Source organism: Corapipo altera, unplaced genomic scaffold (genome assembly GCF_003945725.1).
Source record: "Corapipo altera isolate COAL_440 unplaced genomic scaffold, ASM394572v1 360, whole genome shotgun sequence".
Classification (NCBI taxonomy): Eukaryota; Metazoa; Chordata; class Aves; order Passeriformes; family Pipridae; genus Corapipo; species Corapipo altera.
In genome coordinates, this window is record NW_020885015.1 from 600,692 (window position 1) to 628,379 (window position 27,688).

Sequence of the window (27,688 nt, forward strand, 5' to 3'; positions counted from 1 at the left end):
AGAATTTTCCATTAAAGCAGTTTTTCATATGAATAAAATGAATGCAATTTTCATTTGCGGAAACCACATATGGGAATATATGTCAATGTATGATAGGCTTAAAGTAACCCTGAGCCTTGACTGCTGTTCTATCACTGTAGGCCATTTCAGCATTTTGTTTTCATGGACCAGATACCAGTTTCAGTAAGCACTGGGCAGTTGAATGCAAGATGTCATCTCCTATCCTCACCCAAAAGGACAGAAACTCACAGTATTTACCTTTAACGAAGGGCTAAAACTTAACTCCTTTGTGTTCTCTGTTTCAAATCAGGTGAGTGCTTCAGACAGTCCAGCTGAGTGTCATCAGTACAGGGTAAACAGCTACACCAAAATGGCATTCTACTAACCTTTCCTACAGATGTCTCCCTGTATAAAAATAATTGTCAACTGGAAGAATGCCTTATAGCTTGGATTCTCAGTCAGTGTTGTGATTACTGAAAGGAAGTAAAAGTATCTGCCCCAGAAAAATCTATATGTAAAGGAGACAGAAATGGAAGAAACTGACTCCAAAACAGGGAACAACTAAGGGGAAAAGCATCAAAGAGCAGTGTAAGACATGGAGACTGAAATCCCTGGTGTGAATCAAGAGACAGTCACCACAGACACTCAGAACAAGTAAGCACACTAGCCATTCTACTACTGAGCTGCCACCTCCATCCTTTTTCCCCTCAAGAAACTATGGAAAGCCCTAAGAATCCATTTCGAAACACTAAGCAATTTGGATGACCTCTGTGGGGCAGGTGTAAAAGATACTGCCTACTCAGATCTTGATGGCTAATCTGCATTTGTGCATTCTGGACACCTCCCTTTCCCTAGCACAAAAACCAGCCCCAATCCCGATTTGTACAACTTAAGCAATGTCTCTACCCCCTGTACACAAAAGTAGGCCAGTGTACTGTGAGTAAATGCTGCATTCTCCACATTAATAGCTCCTTCCTTATGCTCCTCAAAGGCATTCACCTTCCTCCTAGTGAAATTCTTGATATTGTCCAGTCATGCAGTTCACCCCTTGAAGGCTAATCTTAGAGATCAGAGCAAGTCATAGCAGCACTGATGCACTAATTGAGGCTACCACTGCTACAACTTTTAGCATTTTTATGCAGTCTCTTAGTTTAAAATGACTGCATCAATTAAAGCCAGAGATGGTTAAATGAGAATAAGGAAAACAATATTTAGAAAACAGATGGGCAAAATTAATTAACAATGTTAATGCAGAATTTAAAGAAAGCATTCTCTACAAAAATCTACTGTATTCTAAGATGCTACTGCAGTTTTGGTTTGCTACAGGGATGGGACGAATATATTATTTACCTAGTGAAATTTTCATGTTCGTGCATTTGAACAAATACATTAAAAATACATAGCTCATAGATGTCAACTACATAGCAAATTAACAATCAAGTGGTCATTGATAGAACCTGTTGCAACTATTGAGCTTTGAAACACCTATTCAAACTGCTTATTGTAATAAGCAATAATAATTCAAAAATTTAAGAGTTTGATTTTTGTTACGCTCCAAGAATAACATGTAATAACTCAGTTTTTGGAGTTGGAGAAGAAATGAAGTATTAGATTCGTCCCTTCCCTCATTTGCTCTACACAGAAACAACAGAACCAAATTCAGAAGAAATATAAAAGCGATAAAGCAGTACCTGACCAGAAAGGAGTGGAGGAAGGGGGAACAAAGCTGTAGTCTGGAGGAGTTACAAAAGAAAACCCACAGAACAAAGAAGGGGCTTAGAGAAAAAAAAAGAGAAAAAGAGAAAAGCAAAAGAACATTGAAATATTGGCATAAGATTTAAATAATAGTTTTTTAACTACATAATTCATTGATAATAAGGAAACTAAGGTTCCCTACTAAGGATGTCTGCAAGGAAATTGACTGTAATAACCAGAAAATTTGGATCTATGATTTAATTTTTAACATTTGCATTTTTCAAAGAATTAAGCAGAAAGAAGACACCCATTTAGGGTTTCAGAGAAGCAAACTGTAACTGCAGATTCTTACAAATATCTTCAGATTTAACAAAAATTTTTTTAATTCTTTGTGTGGTCCACTTCTTAACATTAAAAAAGAACTCATGCATACATAAGAATTCCTCTTGAGGCCAGGAAAATTCATTACATGCCCTTAATTATTTAAGTACCAGTTGAACTAGAGTTCCATACTATGGCATAGGAAAAAGTACATGTTTTGTCCTGACAATCATTAGCATCAATAGGAATTCCATAGGTAAACTACATCCTCCAAGGCCCAGTATTGCTCATATTTTCAGTTTTCCCTAACTTGAAAAAAACCCCTTGAGCAAGCAAAATATGTTTAAGTTTGGCCTAGACAGAACCAGCACATCATCCTAGCCCTGACAGTAGCTTCCGCAGGTGAAAGCTTAGAGGTGCATTTCCTCTATTGTCAACAGAATTAAAGTCAATGTATTTTGAAATACAAAAATTAGAGGAAGTGATCCAGAATTGCTTCAAGTGAGATTACAGTTTATTGACTTGTTCTCACATTTTGTGCCTCTTTTGAAGATATATAGTATGGATGTCTAATAAAGTTGTGATCTTTGCTCCCAGCTGTGATTTGGAAAGGGACATCCATCTCTACTAGATAAATGATAATGTAGCCCCTAAATTATAACTAACAATATCTATAATTACTGAACAACAGTTTTCCTTAAAAATGTAGCAGGGTTACATTCATCACATACAGCTGTTGCTTTGAATTTGTTCTTGTAACTACACGGGAAACAAAATAATTTTGCTTCAAAATGGCTATTTGTAGGAGTGACGACTGGAGATGTTTTAAGCAAGAATCCATGGTGGAGATAACGATACAGTTTTGTGCATCTTACCTGGATTGCAATAGATATGTTTGTGACAATGAAAATACAAGCATACATGAAATAAACAGGACTGATACCATATTTTAACATTCATTGACTATGGGTCATTTGTTTAAAAAAAAAAAAAAATCCTACACCACAAACCAACAGCAGCTTAGGTTAGTATCTCATAGTACTACATGAGAGACATGCTCCATGGCCTCTTGAGCTCTGGAAACTCCCTTCTGATCCTCCATGGTGAATGACCCTTTCTCCACCTCTAATACTAAATGGATTATTCTGGGAATGCTTGAGGTTATCTGAGGAATTTTTTTATACTGGAGCTAGTAAGTCCAGGTGACAGCTCTGTGTGGAATACATTACACAAACCAAAAGGGCCACTTGACCCAAGTAGTGCCCATTCTCAGAGGCAAATAACTGCCTTTATTTCTACAGAAGCACAATGATAGTGTGCACCAACAACACGCAGGAATAAAGACAGGTTAGACGGTATTTAGGGGGTGCCTGGTCCCTATCTGACCACACCTCATCCTAATTTTTCTCTATGATATAGCTGGAGGTTTGGTTTTATGTGTGAAATTCTGAACAAGTAAACCTATGTGGGCAAGGAAATCCTAACTAGATTTCTACAGATAACTGATCTATTTTTCAATTTCACTGATAAGGGAATTGGTGTTGGCTTTCAAGAAGAAAGGCTGATTTATTTTGATTCCTTAAGGGTTGGGATGACATTTGTTTTATTTTATTTTATTTTATTAAAAGATACTTTTACACAGTTAATAGTTTAAGCAGTAGAATGACTTAACTAATTAATACGCCTATTCCTAGTCAACAGAGAATGAAAAACAGTCACTCAAACAGCACTTGGCTTCATGATTTAGGTTACTTTAAAAACTAAATTTCACAAAGACTCAGATTTTTCAATATGATTGTGCTCTGCATCAGCAGATGAGAATAAAGTGCCAAGCACTACTCCATAGAATAATGTCCACCTTTCTTCCATTTTTGCCTTTATTTCATTAAATGATCAATCATCTCTCTAATCTAATGTAAGAATTAGTATTCTTCTGTGTAGCAAAACAAAATTTGATCATACTGTGTCTAGAAAAACCTAGGACTGAAAAATTAAGAAGAAAGAATGGACTGTTTCCTAAAAATCTTCCCAATTAAACATGAAATTCTATATTGAGAAAAGTAAATGTCCAACAACTTCTACAACCACATTAGAAGTGCACAATGAATACCAGAACAGTGTGGGTGACTTCTGCAAAACCATGAGACCGAAAAGTAAAGTTCTAATTCAAAAGCGGGAAGCCAAATTAACTATCTCCCTAAAATACAGATTTTTATTCTAAAAATCTAGTAGATGCTGAAGGGAGAATCAAATTCCCCAAAAAATTAAGAAGTTACAAGATGGCTTATGATTCATATTATAAATTACAAGTAAAATGAAATGCCAAATGTTTTTCTTTCCCCCAAATGGGTAAATGAAAACATGACAAATGCAAAAAAAAAAAAATTAACATACTCAATTCTCACATTTAACTGGCAAGTAAAGTCAATTATGTATTGCCATTCAATTTCACAGCAGTTCAAAGACTTTGGCAGCAGAAAATGATACAACTCTGTCAAAGTCTACAGTGGTTCAACTCATGTTTTTTACAAATACTTTTCCCACTTATCCTGTCAGCTACATACCCTAAAGATCAGTTGTTTTTAATAAGAAGCTGATGTCTTTTCCACAGATGGAAAAAATCCAGATACAGTCATGTGAATAGTATAGTGCAAAATGCTAAGTTCAAACCTAAATCCTTCTTAAAATCAGCTGCAAAATGCCAAAGCCCATTACATTCACTAGCTTCAGCCTCATGCTGAGTAGCTGTACAACTGGAAAAAAAAAAAAAGGACAGTGCCTTCTCTCTCTTCAGCTACTTTATCTGGCTTCCTTTCAACAACTCTTCTTCTTGCACTCAGATTATGTGGGAAGAGGTCAAAAAAATCAGCTGTGTGGCCATCCTCACTGAGGGCTGTGAAGTCAACTCCATGTCCAATGCTGCCCCACGACTTCTTTGCTTCCTCTACTAAACCAAACTGCAGCCTCAAGTTTCCCAATTTCTTTCCAATTCAGCATAGCAGGGTTCACACAGCCTAGATACAGGTTTTTCTAACATCAACTCGGTAAAACCAAACAGGACAACTTTAAAACTGAGCAGCGCGATGCACAGATGGACATTTTGGTTAAACAAACAAAACAAAAGTAGTAAATAAACCACCACATTCACGGGAACATGCTAATACTTTAAAGGAAACCTGTGAAAGCCATTAAATGGAAGTGTCATTCAGAGTTAATCTAGGTAGGTTAGCTAGCTAGAATTATGGAAATCTACTAGATTTTACATGATGAGTTTGAGAATCCAGAGGGGTTTTATATCAGTTTGGCCTAAAACAAAAACTGCCAGTTTCCAGCAGCATAGTTCGTAGCACTAAAGGGCTGATAGTTACTGTAGCAGAGATGCACTTCCTCCTCCCTTTGACTAAAATGAGAGCCCATGAGACTCATTTCTCTTGCTTTCCCACATACTGCCTAAAAGATCTTGCAAAAGATGTTTCCTCTTGTATGATGACTGAGGTTACTGAGGATGTACCATAAATCTTGTATCCTGGAAAGCATGAAGTGATGAAGCTAATGCTCTCACACTTAAATTGGTGGACAGTATAGGTACATTCTAACTGGCCTAAGAAAGAAAAGGAAACAATCTGATTCTGCTCACAGTCATTAATAACTCAAACAAATACAAAGTAAATTAAGCAGGACATGTCCTCTCAACAATTAAAGCCTCAATGCTTATGGAGGAGGCAAGGGATGGGGAAAGCACAAGAGATAACAAAAGGAAGAGAGAAACACAAGGAGATCACAAGCTAAAGGGAGAAGAAAGGACAGGACCGAAAAATTCACCAAGAATGGAGATGTTCAGCATAGAAAGGAGACAACTGACACGAGTCCTGGGAAGCAGTGAATAAGAACAGAAATGGAAGGAAGATTAATTGGAAGATAGAGAGAGAGAGTAAATTAAATGCAAAGAGACACACTGGTTTCTTACAATCATCTGTCCTAAATGATCTTCAATCTTTATCTAATCTTTATTTAGGAGAGGAAGAAAGTCTCCAAAGTTATAGAATTTTTATGGAACAGAAGCAAGTAAGTAAACAAAAGCTCACAAACAGTAAATGAAAGTACCAAAGCCATCACCATCCTCACAAAGACTAGACTGGACTTTATGGGCTTTCACAGCAGTCTTCATATTGTTAAAATCCCCACTAATTTTTATTTTCCTCTTATTATCTGTTGCAGTACAAAGATGCGGCCATTGTCTGCAGAACAGCAAATCTAATATTTGCTCTTTGAAAGAAACATTATACACTTTCCAAAGGCCAGTCATGTGGTACTTTTTATCATTGACATTGAACCTGTACATGTCCTAAAAATCATGCTAACTTCCACTTAAATTGTAATAAGTTAAATAAAGGACACCACATGCATTGTAAACCTTCTCAGTTTATTTCTAAAATTGTAAACTTTTTAACTGCTATTTACATCGCACAGTAGTTCATTAACTTTCAGAAGCTTAGTAATTGGACTGTAATAAATATTTAATGTTAAAAAACAGGCATAAAATAATTATGATATAATAAATATTATTTTATATTTTTAGACAATTATTTGGTATTACTAAGATGTTCTCTAATAGGGCTATGCTACAAGACTGATTTATTTAAATCCCTTTTTAAGGATTAGAAATTGTCACAGATATTAGCACTTGTGGTTGCATGTATGCAAATGTCTGAAGAAATCAGGCAAGATGCAGTTTAACCTCTCACTAGCATGCCTAATAGATTTTTGAATATCAGGAAGATTTTAAGTTTGGCAGCAAGACAAACTTGCTAGACATGTTTATAAATCTCCTGGCAGATCCAAATCTGCTTAGCTTCAAAAAATCCTAGCTAAAAGCATTACCATAGTAATTGGTTATATGTCAAAAATGGAAGATGAAGATGTTCCAAGTACCTTGTCTTTCTAATGCATATACATACACATATATATATATATGACAGAAAGTAATATACAAAAAACTATAATCCTCACCATTGCCACCTGTTCTGTTACTCCTTTGTCCCACTGAGTTTTCAGACTCTTTGTATGGAAATTGAAGAGTAGTATCCAAACTTCGAAAGCCTTCTTTGAGAGAGTGGTGCTTATAGTATTCTACGAGTTCCTTTCAGAAAGGAAAAACACTATGTCATTGTAAATTGAAATCACATACTTTTCAACATTCTGGTGTACAGTCAATGACAGTTTTATTACACAAGTAACCTTATTTCATAATACAACATCCAACAGTACATGGGGTTTTTTTTTTTAAATAAAGTACCCTAAAAATTGACAGCTTTTACATCACCAGTTATAACAAATCGCAAAACCAAACCAAACCAAACAAAAAAAAAGCCTCACCAAAATCAGTTAAGCAAAACCTTTTTGTCAGTGTCCACATTTACTGCTCTTTTAAGTCAGGCTGAGAATGTATTGGCTTTTTTGAAGTCAGGCAGAAGGCAAGGTCAGTTGCTTTCTAAGGATGTGTTAAATGCCCTTGTTTCCTCAAATTGCTTTTGTATTGATAAGAGACCTTTACCTACAAATGTATTTGTAAGTACACAGATCTGAAATAAACACGTGGCTTGCACATAAGTGTATAAACCAACAGCAACTTAATGTGCAGATCCACAAATCATGTGAAACTTTCAGGGTGGGGCAGAGTGGGTGGGTGTCAGACAGTGCACACTGTCTGAAAAATCTAGCATTTCACATTCTCCTTGTGCCCAATCCAAAAATTTGATCTGTGTGTATATATATAAAAATTCATAATTACACACAGAAATATTTTACAGATATATATGCACAAATTTCTCTGTGTAAATATATAACACTAGCTCAAACAGTTTATGTAGCCAAGAAGACAAGTTACTTGAGTTTCTACTCTAAAAAAGGCAACACCCATCAAAATACTGACAGCTCATGGCTCGTGTTATTCCTTTGCAATCTTCAACCTCTGACATTATCTCTTCCATTTGAATTAGCTCTAGTAATGTCAATATCACACAGTTTGTACACAGAGCCTAGAATAAGACTAAAAGAGACCAGATAATTCAAAGTAGATGTACTTCAATTCATTAATAATACTTCAAATGTGGAATTTCACTCTTCAGAAATGCAAGCATAAGTAAATCCTTCACTCCCTTCCACTTACTTATATTTAGATTTCCAAAGTCAAAGTTGACCAAGTCAGGTTTAGGACAAAATAAGGAAATCATACTGTGCTTAATCATTTCCTTCAATAAAATGAAAAAAACAAAAAAAAAAAACAAACAAAAAAAAACAAACAAAAAACCCACAAACCAAAAAAAACCAAGAAAAACCCAACAACAAACAGAACCAAACAAAAAACAGACAAACAAATAAAAAACCACCACAAAACCCTACAACAATTCTTAGCCTACTTAGCCTACATCACTGATATCTTAATTCCAGCCAAACAAAATTACTCAAATTATTTAGCCTCAGATCTAATGCATAAGCCCTAAATTCTTGATAATGGTCTGAAGATTATTTTCTGAACTGTGGAGCACTTCACTCTTCAACACTGTGAGCTGTTGCACATTCTGAAACTGCTCCTAAGGCAGAGTCCAAAGTTAAGTAAAATCTATGCCTGCTTTTAACAGTTCATAATCACACAACTGCCAGGCACTGCAAGGAAGTAGAAAGGTCAAAAAAAGCAAAGCAGAAAGGCTTTGCTGTTTGATATCATCACATCATACAAGCTACAATGTCAGCAATGAAATTTTATGTCACAAATCATCACTAAGTATCCTGGCATTCAAAGTACAAAGTGAAGGTGGTTTGTAAGCAAGCAGGATTCAAAGTAGGACTTCTGTATAAATGGAAAGCTAACTAGTATAAAACTTTTGTTATCTTTTTGCATAGCATAAGTCTGTAAGAATTATGTTGTTTGGTAAGACAGTAAGGATTCCAAATGGACAGATTTTATTTGTTGGCAAAATAACTGAAATGCTTCCAAAACTGAGAAAAAAAAATTACTTCGGGTCACAAAGATTTAGTCACCTTTAAAAGTTTAGTTCTTAACACCACTGTTGCATGAAAACAGTTGGCAAACAACTGGCCTCTAAAACATTCATAGCAAAACCACAAGTAGCAAGCTTACAAACAGATAAAGGTAAGCAGTCCCTGTGAGCACTCCTCAGGATAGGGCTCCTCAGGAGTCTGCCATATTACCACGATTCACAGCAGCAGCAGAACTGACCTTTCACTGCACCTTGGCCTGCTTGACACACTCGTCCCATTTTAATTACTCTTGTGAAAGTTTTTTAAACATATTATGAAAAGTACGGACAAGAGTTCTTCTACTGTTTTACTTCCAAGGCAGTACAGAACACTGTGTCAGTGCAGATCACTACTTAAGGTTTCCATGGATGTTGGCTTTGTCTCTCTTCAGCTCCCACTTCTACTCAGACTCCTTTTGTTCCTCTCTTCTTTCAGACACCTACTTTTTCTCTTGCATCTACCCAAGACAAAGCAGTTGTTCCACAGAGTGTACAAACAGGAGTTGCACTACAATGCTACCACTTGTCTATGTAACTCTCAAGGGCACACTTCATAACACCCTAAAACTGTGTTATAAAATACTTTTTTTCTAATTGAATGTTAGCAAGGCTAAGTTGGTAGTGATGAGGCCTTTACACTAGAAATGTCTTTCGTCCTCTCAACTCTGTGCTGCACTGCATATTCTTTTTCTCCTTTTTACTCCAACTTTGTTCTTTACTTCTGTCTCTGATCATTAAGCTCTACTTTGAAACCTGCACCGGTGCATTAAACTGCATCACTGCCATAAGAAAATACCTGGCAGCATGTGACTACAGTTGACATGCTTTGTCAAGATCCTGAGAGTGATCATATGTTCTCACCAGTTTCCAATGAGTCATTTGCAGTGTTTGCAGACTAAGTAGACACATCCTTCATGCATCTGAGTAACATCATGATTTTTATTGCTACCAATGATAAGATCTCAGAGTCCCCAGCCCTAACATTAAACACTTCACTGGTTTTTAAGTACGAAATGAAGACAGTTCAGAAACAGCTTGGTGCATTCTTCATCAGGAAATGTATGTTCTTCCCATTCTAATGAGCACTTATTTCAAATAAGGTCAGGCAAAGCATAGATTATCATTTAATCTTTCACCACTTGTAGGATGCTCTGGTGTTACAGAGTATAGAAAATAATTTTTAAGTCTTCCTGGTTTTAAAGCTTCTCTCCCTACTCTTGTTTTGCATTATCCTTCATTTTTATTTAGCATTTTAGAGTACTTGAGTATGCATGCAGGAAGGCTGCAGCTTAAGTTTTAATCTGATTGATTGCACTAAATATAACATGCTGAATGAGCTTCCTTTAACAATGCATCCAAAAATGCTTAAGCAGTAAAATTTTACCAATGGGCTAAGGTAATTTATTCAGATACCATGTTTATCAGCCTTGTCTGAGCAAAATGAGCTAACTAGAAATTCTTTCAAAGTAAAGTTCAAATAAAGAAATTTCTTTCCAGTACAAGATGACTGACAAAACATTCAAAACTCACTGATCAGTAATAACACCAAACTCTTATTTATGGAAAAGAGTTATTTCCCATATATATTTCTAAGCTATCAGCAGTTTAGATAGCCCCATCCACTACCTGTTCTGCCTTGTCTGGTGCACCAGAACCAGAAACACCAGCCCTTCCTGAGTTTTTCTGGGCTCTCTGACACAGTTGCACCAGCATCATTATGTTCAGCAGTACATTTGTACATGTGCTGGGCTGCAAAGGAACCTTCAACCAGCTATTTTTAGGGATCATTACTACATAAAGATTTTCAAAGACATCAAACTCTCCTTTCAAGATTTAACGTAACTCCACAGTGGGCTAATGTATGGGATTCAATTTCTCCTCTCTTTCACATGACTGCAGGGGACAGTCCAGCTAGGACAGTCCAGTCCTAACTATAAATACACAGTATTAAGTACATAAAACTATCACTTAGAGCTAAAATCATAAATAGAAAAACCTGTCTTATTAGTAGGTATGGACACAATTCAAATATCTCACTCTCACAGCCTTCTGTAATTTCACAAACCAAAGCAGCTCTCATTAACAGCAACACGATGAAAAATCTCACATTGCTAAAAATCTAATCAATGCTTACCATTAAATTTTTAAATTTTCTGTTTTCTGCAATGTGGAAAAAGCCATCTCTTGTTAAAATCTTAATGTGCTTCACTTCATTATTATACCTGTGGGCAATGAATAACTTATGAATCTAAATGCATTTTTAATCAAACACAATCAATAATTACCTGAGGACAAGCCCCAGTAACACCATACAAATAAATTCTTAAGACAAAATGTATATCTGTGCCAAAACAAAGCTGACATCTAATCAACCAAATATATTTATTAAAGCACAGCTAAAGAAGTAATCTGTAATTAGAAAAAAGTCACAACTAACTGCTCGTTCTAACGGGGAATTCCCACGTATTTCTTGCTTCTATATTAATGTTGATAAACAATATGAAAGCAAATAAGACCCTCATAATAATTTCCATCCACAGAATTTAGTAACCACTTTACTGAAACGTCTGAGACGCGAAGGGCTTTGACAAGTTCTGAGTCAATCAAACATTCTCATTCACTTCGTAGTAGCAAATCACATTACACTCCAAACACTGCTTACTCTTATCCAGTATCTTAGACTATCGTTTTTGTAGATCCATTTGCTATACCAGCATTATAAAATCATTGCTACCTTCCTATTGTCAATCCTGGATATTCTTGTCAGGAACTTCAATTTTCCTATACTGACTCTCTTAAAGGCTGTATATAATTCTATAATGGAAGTACAGGTTAATTTTTTTTATTTATTTCAAATATTATCTAGAGGTAAAGGAAAACAGGAAAGCTTTCTTGAGGAGATCTTATTCCACTTTCACTTACTTAATACTAATTGCATATTCTCCTGATTCTTTGGTCCTGTGCCTCACCAGGTAAGTGCTGTTTACTCTGTTAATAAGTTCACTCTCTGCTTGCAATCTTTCCATTGCTCCTGCAAACCTGTAACAGAGAACAATAAAAACTGCCTGTGATTTTTTTCAAAATTCCAGAGGTCTATCAAACATGCAACACAGAGTCCCAGTATTCTACATATAATGGGGACCTAAAAATACATCAGTTGCACCTGAATACCACTTACAGATCCTCTGAATGAAGAATAAAACATGAAAGAATTCCACTGTTGGGGTGGGGTGAGGGGGAATTCTTAATTAGAAAGGTAGTTCTGCACATGTTGAATACAATGTCTGCTAAGGAAAGTGTTCGAGCCTGAGCATAATCTGAATGACTACTGGATTGAAAAGTTCATAAAATCAAATGTTTTTTTCTGAATCATTTGTGCAAGCGAAACAACACGACAGTGGTCCAGAACCTTAGAACTTCCCTGAGTTCCAGTGGGATTTATCTTAAAAGGGGCCAGAGAATCAGTCACCAACAGTGTATTAGTTCAAAAAAGACCTACAAAAAATTTGGTACTTCCACAAACACACTATTTTATTTGGTTTCATAATTATGTATAACCTCTAAAGACTGAAGTACAATGGGCAGACTCAACATCCGCAGGGGGGAAAAAAAAAAATCAGCCTAATACATCAAAATCTGAAAAAGCTGATGCTCAGTGTTGAAAGCTAAGACAAACAAGTCACTGATTCTGCAGTCTGACTGCATAAGCAGATTTGTGTCCTTGCTCTGCCTTGCTGGTTTGGGTGGGATGTCATGAAAGGCTGTCAGCAGACATTTACTTGCAAAGCTGAAGGTTAAACCGTTAATTGGAGAAAATGATCTAGCTTCCAGGGAAATTATGCCTATCTTACCATTTTACAAAGTAGTATAAAGGCAGTTGCCATCACAGTCATCATCACAGAACACTACCATGTAAAATTTCATCCTAATACAGCACTATCAATTAGAATGGAGCTCTAAGTAAAAAAACCAGTTATTTATTACACATCCTGAGAAGATAATGACTGAATCCAATGACGTGTTTTCTTCTAACAAAATTATAAGTAGAGTAAACATTAGAAATTAATTCAAAATACCAATTTTAAATATTAAACATTCTATTTGCCTTGTTATGGAAAACCAGTATTTGTTCAGATGCAATCCTGATTTCACTTTTGGCGAGATAGAGGAAATCAGAATTCATGTCTAAATGACAAAGCATAAAACCAGTGAAAGAACACAGGTGATGCTTATTCTGTTCTCTTAGAATCACCATATCTTTTCAAGAAGCAAGTTGAATTCCAGTAAAGAGTTCACACACTAATTAAGCCCCAGACCAGCAGCAGCTGATACACCATCCTTTTCACAGAATCAGAGAATCATCAAGTTTGGAAGAGACCTTCAAGATCATCTAGTCCAACCATCAACCCAGTATTGCCACAAACACCCCTAAACCACACCCCAAAGTGCCACTTGTATTTCTGCAGTTTCAATGTTGGTGGGTTTTTTTTAAAGGAAATGCAGAATTACTCATGGTACCAGATGTATTTAACATTATTCCTTCCTTTATTCACTTAACATCTAAGATATACTTCCATGCTTCATATTATACTCATCTCCTATTATTCTATTTCAGACTTCTTGGATTGAAGCTGTACAGCTACAGACTGGTAAACAAAATGTAAAAATCATTAAGCACTTTATTACATCAGAATGCATTAGACAATGCATGGGGTTGCTTTCCCAACCATCACACAATGCCGCCTTCTGAAGCCCAGAAAGGTTAAACCAATATAATTTAAATTATAGTAAACACTATACTTGATTTCTATGACTGCTTCTTTCAGAGATTCTTTTAAGACAAGATAGAAACTCACCACAGCTGTGAAGAGTAGTCTACCGGTTTAGGAACCTAGGATATCAAAAGATACAAGAGAATGAGGATCAAGCTTTTTTTTTCTAAAAAACACAAATTAGACAGCAATGACTTAACTGTCAATATCCAGATGAAACAAGTTAAAAGAAACACATGATCTAATTAGTCTGCAAGACTTTTCTTTAAAAGAAATTACAGTAAAGGACAAATACCCCGTATCATTCTGAACGTAGTACAGAATAGTTTAGGTGACAGTTTGGTCTGGTTTTTTTTTTTTTACTTCATACAACTGTTGGAAGCTTTTCTGACAGTGCCTACATTCAGATTTCATACACAAAATAGCCCAATGTTACGTTTTGTTGAAAAGTATAACTAAAATGTGTAACCAATTTACAGTAGCATATAAAATTAATTTCATGTATTCAGGATTGTATAGCCTTAGAAAGACTGTCTAGTGGGAAATACAGCCTACTCTTCTGAGAAACCTGAGGATAATCCATATCTTGTGTGACGTCACTCATTCATTTGTATTTGACTTGGTTTACTCTTGTCCTGTATTTTAATAAGCAAGTAATTTGATTCTCAAATTAAATTTAAAAAATTAAGCAAACTGCAATCAGCTTGCAAAATGGATATTATATGTATGCACAAACATATGCATAATAATGTTTATTCATGTACAAGATGCCCAGTTTAGCAATTCCCATGAAAATCAGCATTTCATCTTGACCATCTCCCATTGGTGTATGATAACTTGGTATTACCCTACTCTTCTAAAACATCTGAAAATTGATTTTAGTGAAAGCTTGTCATACATCTCATAGACTTATTACTTATGGTCATATATTCTTAGATAAGCAAATGATTTTTTTTTCTTCCAGTAAAACCAGAGAATGTTTTATTATTTTCTGGACTCTAATAGGAAAGAAATTACAGTAACATTCTTCTCACAATTTTTTATTCATGATATATGGAATGTTTTCAACAGAGACTTCCAAGCACAGTATCGACTCAGGAAGATATTATTATAAAGGCCTACAAACTTAAATTGATTGATATTGCAATCCGCTACAAGTCCCACTAACTTGACCTTAGGTATCAACCAAGATCTCATAAAATCTCTAGAACTGAACTTGAAATAAACTGCAATAATGGGACAACCCCACTCCTCAAAACCCCACCCTAAAAAAAAAAAACCAAACAAACAAAAAACCCAAATCAAAGTATATATTAAAAAAAAAGGGGAAAAAACCCCCCAAACCTCCCTGCATATTTAATCACAATATTTCAGAGTTAAAGCTGCAAGAGTCAAGTAATGCAAAATTTTTAGTTAAGCTCTCCAAAAAGCTTGTAGTATATTTTAGAAGTACTGCTGAGGTAGTAATAGGCAGCTTTTGGATGGAAAAAAAAAAGTGCAATAGGAAACTATGAAGCAGTTAGTGCATCAGGATACTGTAAACTAGACGTCAGCAGACAGTCTGAGCTGTGGGAATGTAAAGAGCAATAAGATATTTACAACCACTTGTGTTGTTAACATATCTTGCAACCTCCTCAAAAAAAGCACAATTACTGGAACGCAAAATTACCACATTATTGTAACAAGAATTGTTACAATTTCACCATTTTCAGACTGTCATCTTCATGCTAAGAAGCTCCAACAGTAGTTATATAATGCACTTCGTACAAATGCTTCGCTAGAAACGCTAAGTACATTCTTAGTGAACTTCAGAACACTTTTGAAATGAGAAATTTATCAAAAAACTTACTTGGAAATTAAATTAGTAGCTCCCCCGACTTCTCTTTCTCCATAGGGATAAACAAAACTACTCAGATTCTTGTGATAGGATAGGATTTCGGCTAACCTGAAATTTATTTCAGAACTACCATCCCTGCCCTGTTAAGACTCATTTCCATGAACCAAATTTGCAGAGTTCACTGCTTAGTGCCCTTGACATACTGGTCTCTCAGATTAAATATACAATCCCTTACTTAAATTCCTCTCAATCCAAATGCTTTTATAAGAAAAATTCTGAATTTTAAAGGACAGGGCCAAAACTCAATTTTTTTCCAAACAATAAAGCAGACACTAGTGTGGAACACATTAAAGTTCTCTGTGATGATACCAAGGTCACACATTCAGCTTGCATAACAGTGAATCTGTCCAGGTATTACAACAGTCATTTAGCCTACTTCTTGAGAGAGAAAAAAAAATGTGCATTACTCCCAAATAGTGTGGACAAAGGGCTCTCAAAGAGCAGCATTTGTAGTGCTGGTAGCATGTGAACACTTTGGAAGTGCAGGGGACCTCACACAGTCAGGGACTACCACCAGCAGCAGCAGTGGTTCTTTCCTATCCCTACAGCTACTGATGGTGCTACCCGGGCATCTCTGCTTCTAATGGGGAGACCTGGCAAAAAGTTAACAGGTTATGCATATGCTGACAAATAATTCCTGTGAGAAATATTTTAGTGGAGCAACCAAGTGACACATTTCAAGGCCTTCTAGGCACTTGCAAAATTTTGACATGCTGCAAGATATTCCTAAATATTCTGAATTTGTCAAGTAGTCCTAATAAGTTGGAAAGGATATAAAAATTCAAAAATGGTTTTAAGTCCATTCTCCAGAGCAGTTAAATGATAGATGAGTAATCCTTTCCATAAATTCTGAATGGGCAAATATATATATATACATAACAAGAGTTGTTCATTGTCACAAAACAGAGTAAAATCAAATATCATTCCAGAAGCTCTTGGCTCCTACTGTGCTATATATCCAGAAATTAGAAAAATGGAGGAAAGATAGGAAGAACAAAAAACTATTCATATGGTGCAGAAAATATGTGGTGATATACACTACTTATTGTAAAAAGAAAACATTGTTTATAGGTACAGCTGTGAAAAGTCTAGAATATAGATATTCTGAAGCTCAGCAGTTTTTCATTCAATATTCATTCCTGAAGTCTTCTGATATATGGATTTTATGCTGTTTCTGGGCATTTTTATATCAGAGGGTTGTAAAGACTGTTAGACTTCATAATAACAGTAAAAGTTACAGCATGTTTAAAACCCAATTGATGTTTCAGTAGCTTTAACTGCATCATTTATCATAATAAGATGTTTATATTTCATCCTTCCAAGTTAACAGTGGCAAAGCATCAATTTATCTTTTTGTTCTGATCCTGACACCGGTTGGTAACATTTCATGAATAGTATTTATTCATTCCGTAAAACTGTGTTATTTTCAATACTCCTCTAAACAGTATATTTTAAATTTAGCAGAAAGCTTTCCCACTGGAAAGCCATCTTCCGAGCAACCCAGTAGTGTTTTGCATACCTTTGGATACCCCACTGCCTCTGCTTTAAAGTATACGGATAATTGCTGAAACGTTGCTACAGTTGCTCATGCCAAGATGTAACAGGCACTGCCTGTGACCAGGACAGTGACACCATGAATGCGAAATTCACCACTTGAACAAGCCAGGGGTGCGAAATCCACAAATTTAACAATAAACTAAGAGTGGAAGGATGAAAGGTAAGTTCACATAACATTTTCATCTTTATTTCAGATTTGTTCTCTCACCTAATATAACACAACAAATATTCTGTGCATCCCTCTTCAAACAAAATTCTAGAAATATGGGGTACTAAAGATATCCTATGATATAATAATGTATTTATACCCTTTAGGATCACATGGATATTTGTTCTGGAAACTAAGGCACAACATAAGCCCTAAAGGCACAGCAAAATGCAGCTACTAGCAGCTGATTCCACCTACTTATAAGCCACTTAAGTGGCATATCTTGATTGCTGTAACAAAAGCAATTCTATTAATAAGTTAAACTGTTGTGAATCAAACTAAGTGAAAACTGCTTTAAAGTAAGAAATATGATTCATTAGTGGTTTTATGCGTTTTCATCAATTAATCTCAACAAAGGAACCTACAGTAATCTCATGCATAGTGTTACAGAGGGCAGAGAAGGAGCAAGTGTTTAGTATACTAATGCATCTTCACATCTGTACACAAAACTGTTGAGTAGATATTAAGAAATTATTTTTCTTATTGCTTTCCCGAACTTTTCTAGATTGACAACATTCTTGTGTGAAATAAAGGCAGGTAAGAATCTAAAGAGAGACGAAAATTTACCAAGCGGTCAGAATTCAGAGTTTTATATTAGTTTTACAATTTTTAAACTCACTACTTAGGATGTAATCCCTCTCTCTAACCCAAAGTGACTGGGGAATAGATTAGAGCCACAGCATTCTCACCTTACTGCTGGGGAAGGGAGAAAGTGTACTTTCACATAAAATGTATTTGATCTACATTCTGGAAACTCTTTAGACAGTTTCATTTATTCATATTCCCAAAAGTTAAACCTGCTTATCAAACCATGTTTTCTTGACTTGTCCTATTTACATTCAATAAACAAAAGAACGCTCTGTTTTAAGCAATATTGAACATACCATGAAAACACAAAAGAACTAGAAACAATACAATTTTCTGAAGGTAAGATTAATCTTTATTAATGGTATGAACTAGGTAGTTTTTCTCTAAGGTGACAAATAATTGTACTTACACATGGGCTAGGTTTTACTGCATCACTTGGGAAGAATCCAAGCTCTCCTGTTGTTAGATTTCTGCCCTAGAAAAAATAAAAACACAAATTTTTCTATTTTTGAGACATAATGAGAACTAATAGTAAATGATAATACATGCACAGGGATTTAGAGCAATAAGTATATACAAGAGTCTTTAAAATAAAGTGCTGTTCTAATAAAGTGTTGCCAAACAGTTGTGTGGGTTTCGTTGTTATTTTGTTGGGATTTTTAATATAATTGAGTAATAATTACAGCTGACAGACCTGAGAGCTCTGAGAGATGAGAGGCAAGAAGGGAGCTCAGAAACTGGGATGTGATTCCCAGTTCTGTCAATGCCTGCCACTGTCTGAGATCTTCATTAACGTTAATTATGTCCTTTCAAGTTACTTCCTCCTCAGTTGGCAATTTAGAGAAAGCTGCCCCATTGCAACATTACTGATCCCCAGAATGATTTGTGGCACTCACAGCACCCGACAGATCAAGACAACTGCAGTAGGAATTTCAGGGTAGTAATCCAACAGGTAACTCAGACACTAAAAGGTAAGGGTTTCCACAGGTGATGCAAATGACTGGAAATCAGGTGGGCATGAGAACACCAACAGAACTAGAGACCAACTCTCTGTCTATGATATAGTCACCACATGCTATAGATCCATCCACACAGTGGGAGACCAGCTGCAGAAATGGCCTAAATTGAGCCATTTATGCAACACAACTGCTGGCCCCCCAAAATTTCAGGATCACCAATTTGCGCCAGAAGTGACCTGATCATCCCTCAGCAATTCACAATTCAACATCAGCCATAGAACATCTCCTCAGCCAGACAGAACAACAAAATAAAAGCACCTTTCTAGTCCTAGTAAATATTCGGTTGTGACCAAGCGGATCACGTTTCATGGTAGAACAGAGCACATAGTTAAAATTTCTAAACACAGATACATAAATTGAGGGCAGCAAAACGAGTATTTTGGCAAACAAAATTTTTCATTTAGCAGATCTTTAAAGACACAAAAATGCCTAATCTCCATTGAATTTAATATACTGACTGTGAACATCATATATTCTCAGCATTTGGTAATGAAAGTAAACATGAGTACTTTACAGACATTGAAATCTTAAAAATTACATTTATTTTTTATTTTTGGTGGCATAGCTACAACACAAAAAAACATTAAAAAGGGAAAAATCTTCATAAACAGACATGGAATCTCTTCAGGATTTTAGTCCATTTTGTTTCTGTAACACTATGTTATTGTACCCTAATACACAAAACAGAATTCAGCAAATTCAAATAGGGTGGAGCTGAACCTAAAAATATTAATAAAGGTTTACAAAAAAATTAAAACATTCTTTGATTGGTGCTACCCTAAGCAGAGTAAATGAGTGCATCATTTTCCTAGAGAGATCACTATGCAATTTATCACAAACAGTAACTGCCATCTTTACCAAACACACAGAAGTGCAAGGGAGGCAGAGGAGAGAGGAAAGCAGGCAGGTAGCACTTAAGCTAAATATGCTTTATAGCAATGATATTTTAAAAAGAATTATGTGCAAACAAGTGACAGTCTTACAGATCCGAACCTCTGTTCAGCCCCTTCAGTTCCTTGCCCCCTTTGACCCTACTTGAATACAGGTTACCCTTTGCACCCCTATACTCTATTTACTCCTGAAACACAAAGCCCTCTGAAGTATAGACTTGACTTTTAAGCAGAGCTCTGTGAAACAGTCTGCCATCTAAGTGATACTTATTTTCAATACTAATCATACCTGAATAGCAAGTGTCATCACACTCAATAAGATCAGCCACTGAATAAAACATACTAACATCTATCAAAACATGTCTGACCCCACTTCAGCTATAGCTTAAGCATCGCTTAGTAACCTGTGTTGTTTATTTGATGAGCTGTAAAGAGTGAAAAAATTATACCTAAACCACACATACATATCTATTACAATCACTTCAATTTCTAAACTGAGCAACAGTCAAGTTAAAAACCCATTCTAATATTAGACTTGCAGGTCAGCTGTAAATTACTCTAAAAGGCCTCTTGAATTATTTTAGATTTTAATACAAATTGCATTTCACAGGGTTTTTTTCTTAATATGCATTTTAAAATGTAGATGCCATTAAAAGACTTAGAAAAATCTGCATTAAGCAGTCTGTGACAAGACAGGGAAAAAAATATTCCCGAATGATGCAAATGGAAATGACAATTTCCATTAAGATTCAAATCTATTACTAAAGCTTCTGGGGGAAAAGCCTCACACACTCTCTGGTTTCTGCTAGTTAAACACAGGGAGATTCTAGCTAAATTCTTCAGCATGATAATCACAAATAACAATTAAGACAACTTCCAGTAGATTGATTTGACAGACGTGTATGAACCTGGCAATAGAATCAGTCCCACAAGGTGCCAATAATTCAGGCTTGTACTAATTGTATTAGTCAGATGATTACCTTCTAGCCTGTCCCAACTCAAGAGCAGGCTTAAATGCTTCTCCAGATCAGAACATTAGACCTTGCAAAACCAAGTCTTGCACACAAAACTGTATAGGCCAAACTCTGTCAATCAGCATTTGAAAAAATTTATTTCTAGTGATGAGAAATATCCATGATGTGCTAAATAACAGGTTTGGGGGGTTTGGAGCAGAGTTGATTTTTTTGTTGGGTTTGGAGGGGTTTCTGGGAGGGGGTGAGGCGGTTGGGTTACACCTATTTTCATATTTTTCAATAGATAAAGCAATTCTACTGTTTATTACTTCCCCTGATTAAATGTTGTTCAGAATGATACAGTGACATAGGAGGAGCTCACTGATCCAGACCTGAAGAGTTTGCAGAAGATTTAATCCTAATTGTAGCCCAAAAAACAAAAACCAAAACAAACACGAAAAAGTATGACCCAGCTCAGAGCAAGCAGTTTTTATATTATATTCATTAACTTATTGTAGCCTCAAAGAAAAAAAGAAATTCATGAAGACAAACACAGGAACAACAATTCAAGATGACAGATGCTTCCCAACTGTTGTTCTTCTATTAATATCCTGAAAGTTCTTCTATTTACCTCTATTTCCATTTATCCAATAATATAAACAATTAAGAAAGCAATCAAGAAAGCAATCAAGAAAAATGAGACACACTTTTAATGCATTTATAGTTAAAGTGAATGTAAGTCAGCATTTTCAATGTTTATAGTTCTCAATTAAGCAGAAATTTCAGTAACAGAAGTAGTGATGTGAATCATGTGACAGTAAATTTTGCCATCAATAGAATATACTTTTCCCATGTACATTAAAATCCTATCCTTAACTGACTTGAGAGGGCTTCAAGAAGTTTAGGTGTAATTCTGTTTTGCAGAGCTGTTTCTCTCCCCTATAAACATAATATTCCTTAACTGGGGCTTTTTCCACATAGCTTTTAGTTCTGCCATGTTAGAGAAGCAGTGGCTGAAAAGTCACTGGAATTTGGTGTTTATGCCAAACATTCTCCTTAACTCTTACAATTTCACTGGAAGGATTGCCACCAATGTCATGTTCTTGCAGATTTATTCACTGGGGCTTTTACTCTAAGGCTTTACACCACATAGGAACTACTGGCAATTTAAAAGTAAAGCCAGTCATAATTAGACATTGATTCGGATTTAAAAAAAAGATTTTTTTTGTTGTTGTTGTTCAAAAAGAAAAAAATAACAATTATTAGCTGAATAAGAAATTAATATCTGGACTAAAGGAATATAGCCATTTGCTAAAATATACAGTACCTGCCAAAATAAGCTATGTGCATCTCCTTTAAGTAGTTCAATAGTGTCCCCAATCTGGATATGCAATGGTGGACCATCCTGTGCTGCTGGCTGTGGTATTCCATTGTAGTTTCGAATTACTTGCATTTTTGGTAAACCTGAACAAACATACACACACACAAAAACAAAAGAAACAGACAAAACATAAGCCCAAATTTATTTTTACTTAATGACAATTGATAAAATCGGAAGACCACAAAAGTAATCGAGCAAAGAAACGCTAGGTTTTTAACAGGTACATGACTAAGGCACTAGCACTTAGTACTATACCATACACAACCTAAAAGAAAATAATTACTTCAGAAAAACATCTTTGTCCTCCTTTCTTCTTGGGGTAAAGTTGATTTCATGCCTATAGGGACTCTTTTTAACTTAACATGGGATGCTCAAATCACTACCATTGAGCGAGCATATCGACTCAAAATCTTAACCAGAAAGTTTTTGGTTAAGTAAGGTTTTTGTAAGAACGTATTTTAATAAATACAGGCAAGAGTGAAAGCATGAAAAGTCAAGATTGCTGGGGTGCCATATGTAACATGTTTGTTGCCAGAGAGTCATGATTAACTTAATTCTAAAACAAAGGATCAGTGAGGCCACGAAAGACCTACTTCTGTTGCAAGATCACTACTGTAATTTAGGAGGCAATAAACACAAATAACCATGATCTCCTCTAAATTGTACAAAACATGAAAGAGATCATCTTCAATAATTAATACCCTCTGTATTAATGAATAAATACTAATCCCAAGTGCTGATGAAACATTAGGCAAAGTAATACCAGCTCTTATGTTACTCAACCCAAATTACACCGTAAGTTTTACTATTTCTACAAGTTATCTGGCATACTTAAAATGAGCACCTAATTATTAGTAAGCCATTACTCCATTTATGCAAATACTAGGCCTTGCTTTGTTTCTCAGTTGAAGGCTGTCATGCTTTCAAATACTGATTCAGCATCAAGAAAAGCTTCATGCACTGCATGGCAAACAGAAGCAATGCTGCATACAAGTGTCCTCTCAGAGCTGATGACTGTGTCCTAATGCAAGGAAACTCCCTTATCACAATACCCATGATAGTTCTGCATATGTGATGAACAAACTGTAAGCATGTATTCATCTCAGAGATATACTTGGAAGTCAGAACAAATGCACAAAAAATTATTCATGTTATAAAACCTTGTATTGGGTGATTTAGTTTAAGACATTTTTAGTATGCAGATATAAAATACTTAAAACACCACACTCATATTGATCTTATCAGAAGATGCTCAAGAAATACCCATGTACTTCTGAATCCTGGTGGTCTTTTTAAGGTACCACACTGCTGAAATTATTAATCATAAACATGAATAAAAGCACTTTTTATTTCTATTTCACTGGTAATTATGATTATTGGCATCTCCGAAAACCAGGCCAAGAAAACAGGGCAAAAAATTGTGCTGTGTCAACTAGCAGAATTATTCTAGAGATAACACAGAATTAATCTTGTCAAAACATATCATGCCTAGAATAGTTGTGTATAATTTGGTATGCTTAATTCTGTAAAATCTGACAGCAATTTTGACGATAAAATTACCTAGGCAGATACAACGTTGGAAGCTTTAACACCTCTTGACATCACTAGAAATAATCCTATTCATTTAAATAGGCTTTTGGGTTACAGCCTTAGCCCTAATGGAGTTTATTGACTTGCTTCAGATCCCTTCTTAAAACTTGTTTATTGTAATGCCTACAGAAACTGTGACAACTATAGTGTTTATTTGCTACAGCTGGTCTCTACTATAGTGACCACCAAATCTTATTTTTCTACTGTAATTTTACTACCTAATTTTATCCAATTCTTGCATAGACAGCCTGTATTGATCAAAGACACAAAAGTGGAGAGTGCACAACCAATGTGTTTTACTTGCTGTATGAAAATATCAAAAGGACCTGTCCCTGTTATATGATTTTAACTTTTTTTTTTTTAAATCTGTTTTTCTGAAACAAAAGACTAAATGAAATCTTTGAATCAATCAATCAGAAACAAGCACATACTATTCTGGAATAGTTAAATTTTCCATAGGTAAGTGTTCTTGTCACAGAACTTCCCTTATAGCACCATCAAGCATGGAAGAAATAAATGAGGTACAGAAAAGTTAATATATTGAGGTAAAGAGTCAAAGATCTCCAAACAGAATACCTACCTTCCTTTTCACCATTAATTACAAATTTGATTATAGTAGCTCAGAAAGAGTTTAGCAGATTAACAATGAGCTGGTGTACATTTAACTGGATGGAAACTGGTCAGCCTTCATGTCCTAACATATACAAAGAACAGTAGGGGGAGAGGGATCAAGTCCTATCCATTGTTAACACAGGGACCATCTCAATCAATCTGTCAGTTGTTTAGCAAGCTTATCCTTAAACTCATTTGTTTGCTCCTGCTGTTCATTTTAGAACTATATTCTCTGAGCATTTATAATTGGCCTTGGCTGGGATAGAGTTAATTTTCTTCACAGTAGGTAGTAGGAGGCTACCTATGGTTTGAATTTGTGCTGAAAAAAGGGTTTGCTTGCACAGTGTCAAGGCCTTTTCTTCTTGCACCCTACCTGCCAGTAGGCTGGGAGTGCACAATAATCTGGGAGGGGACACAGCTGGGACAGCTGGCTCCAACTGACCCAAGGGATAAGCCATACCATGACACCATGCTTAGTATATAAAATGGGCTGAAGAAGGAGGAAGGAGGGACTTTGGAGTGATGGCATTTGTCTTTCCAAGCTACTGTTACACATGATGGAGTCCTGCTTTCCTTAGGATGGCTGAAAACCTGCCTGAGCAGGGAAAGCAGTGAATGAAGCTTTTGCTTTACTTGTTAAAGTGTCTATCTCAACTCACAAGTTTTCTCACTTTAGGTGCTTAGTTCTTGGCTGGGGTTAAACCACAACAAGAATCTTCTACTTTTCAGTGTAAATTAGTTCATGGCCAACTTATATCCATCCAGACAGAGGCAGCAGCTTTCATAGTTCTTATCCTTGCCTGCATAAAGAGAGCAATCATAGCCCTATTAACCTTCATTTTGCTAGGCTAAACGAGCCAAGTTCTTTCAGCTTCCTCTCAGAACAGATCAATTCCTCTGAGGCAGTATACCAGCTGCTTTACAGAAGTTCAGACAGGCAAGATCTAGAATATTTTCCTTGTCTATCTTGACATTTTATTTTTAATTGGCACATGGATTCACAACAAATATAATCATTAAGAATCCTGAGTGCTTGCTGTAATATAATAATGCATACAAGAAAAAGTGATATGCTACAGAAACCTGAAGTGTTTTAGAGTATGATTATGGATCATTTGTGACAGAAACAGGATAGAACTACTATGCATTAATGACTAAAACGTGAAATACAATAAGCATTAAAGACAATAAGCATTAAAGCATTGCAAGGTACATAGTTGCAGTACTGACAGTATCTGACAATTGCAGAAAACTTGTGGAGACACATCTGGCACAAAAATGTTACTCGTTTACATGCTCAAAAGCAGGTAAAATTCCAACACAAAGGACAAGGTCAGGATTTCATCCATGTATTATTATCATTAATGTTACAAATCCCATTGGCTTCCATGAAGTCAGATTTCCATATGACAAAGTTTTTATCAGGAAACTTTCTAATTTAAAGATACAGAAGAGCCTGGCAGTTTCCAGCCTTGCAATAAAAAACGCAAACTTATCCATTTATTACACCAATAAATAAGTGAAATTTACTTCAATTGAAAACCAGGAAAAATTCCCAGATTCCAAGAACAGTCTTCATAGTCTAGCTCTGGGTCACAGAACTAACATAAATTGATGATCTAAATTGTAGCTCATGAAAAAAACAGAAAGCAAGGTAGAGCCAAGATTTACAAAGTACTAAATCGTCTACATTATAGAAAAATAAAACCTTTTATAAACCATACCATGCATTTGAGTATTTCATCTCATAATTATGAGTCAAGGAAGGAGGCCACATTTTAGAATTAACATCGTACGTAATAAGTTAGAATACCCAGTACACACATGAAACAAAAAAACCCATATCAAGTACTTGTATTCCTTACAGCAGCTCTGCATTTATGAGCCACATTGAATGACCCTCAGAGCTTCATGCAGAGATTCGAAAATGTTATTTTTTGCTAACAACATGCATAATGCATGCCCTATGATGACCTCTATCTGTCAAAATTGATTCCAGCATCTGTTATTTCCAAGCAATGCAGAATGTGGTTTAGGCTTCAGGTAGGCATCATTTTAACATACAAAATAATGACACAGCATACAGGAGAGCCGGGTTCAAAGGTGAATTTGTGGATATACTATATACTATTAGCACAAAGACATAAAACAGCTTTCTCTGCATTAAATATCCCTTCCTAGTTAATATGAAGGAAGACTTTCTTCTTCTCTAGGGAAAATATGGCCTAATCACAAAGTATTTATAACCCAGTCCAAAAATCCACAAATGAAGTGGAACACAGCCTCCTGACTCCATGAGGCTTTGAATCTGAAACAGAATTTTAGACTATCTGACAAGGCCACATCTTGATGTTTCCAGAATCAAGACAGTGCCACTTGCCTTTCATATAGGAAACGTCATGAAGGCTCTCTAATTCTGTCTTTTGGGTGTCCATTTGGAACCTCTGAACTCGCTTTAACCCTTTTTGGTTTATATCTTTGTAGCTACAAAAATAGGGAATGCAGTTCTGCTGAGAAACAAGCTGACATTTAGTGATTGTTAAGCCTTCCATAGTAAAGACCAGGAGAAATATTCCATCTCAAATCTCAAAGCAGGTATGTCCCCAGGCATCTTTACCCCTCAACCAAAAAGTAAGGGCTAAGTAGTTCATGGCAGTGTCTCGTTGGACTAGATGTCTGAACAGTGACCCACTGTAGGGATAGTTGTGCTTTCAAAAGAATTTGTAACAGGAAGCTAGAACTCATTTTTCACTTAGGAAGCTTTTTTTCCCTTTCCCTTCTAAATTTCAGAGAAAGTTGCAGGGAGACCTGAAAGCAAGCACTCTCTCTCTCTGGTATGCAAGAGAGAGAATGCTCGCAGACATATACAGGGGCTCCTCAGGTCTGAGAGGGCAGGGGAGGACACAGAGTAGATAAAAAGCCTTGGAAGAGTGTGGGAATTTGCCTTTCCTCTGAGACCCTGTGCTGCCCGGCAGTGCCATGAGGTTTGTAACTTTTAATGTCTTTGCCTCCAAAACAAACCCTGTTTGAACCATTTCCACTGCCTTGGCATTCTTGTGGAAGATACCCGCGTATATTTTACTTTACACCCACAGTATCACAGATAATTTTAACAGCAGAAACTAAAGAGACACAAGTGAAGGGGAACTTGGATTGAAATAAAAG

The 27,688-nt window shown here is 35.9% G+C and overlaps 1 protein-coding gene across 2 annotated transcripts in view; it reads right to left on the reverse strand.

Annotated features, from left to right (window-relative positions):
• Nucleotides 1–27,688, reverse strand: part of VAV3 (vav guanine nucleotide exchange factor 3) — a 157,486-nt gene that overhangs the window by 8,526 nt on the left and 121,272 nt on the right. Inside the window, exons 20-26 of one of the 2 annotated variants that reach the window (XM_027667626.1) lie at nt 22,268–22,404; nt 18,488–18,553; nt 13,913–13,947; nt 11,979–12,095; nt 11,191–11,278; nt 7,027–7,156; nt 1,692–1,775 (exon numbers count right to left, since the gene is read on the reverse strand). In XM_027667626.1, coding sequence (XP_027523427.1) covers nt 1,692–1,775; nt 7,027–7,156; nt 11,191–11,278; nt 11,979–12,095; nt 13,913–13,947; nt 18,488–18,553; nt 22,268–22,404 — 657 coding nt within the window. The remainder of the gene's footprint in view (nt 1–1,691; nt 1,776–7,026; nt 7,157–11,190; nt 11,279–11,978; nt 12,096–13,912; nt 13,948–18,487; nt 18,554–22,267; nt 22,405–27,688) is intronic. The other variant, XM_027667627.1, reaches the window with a different exon arrangement.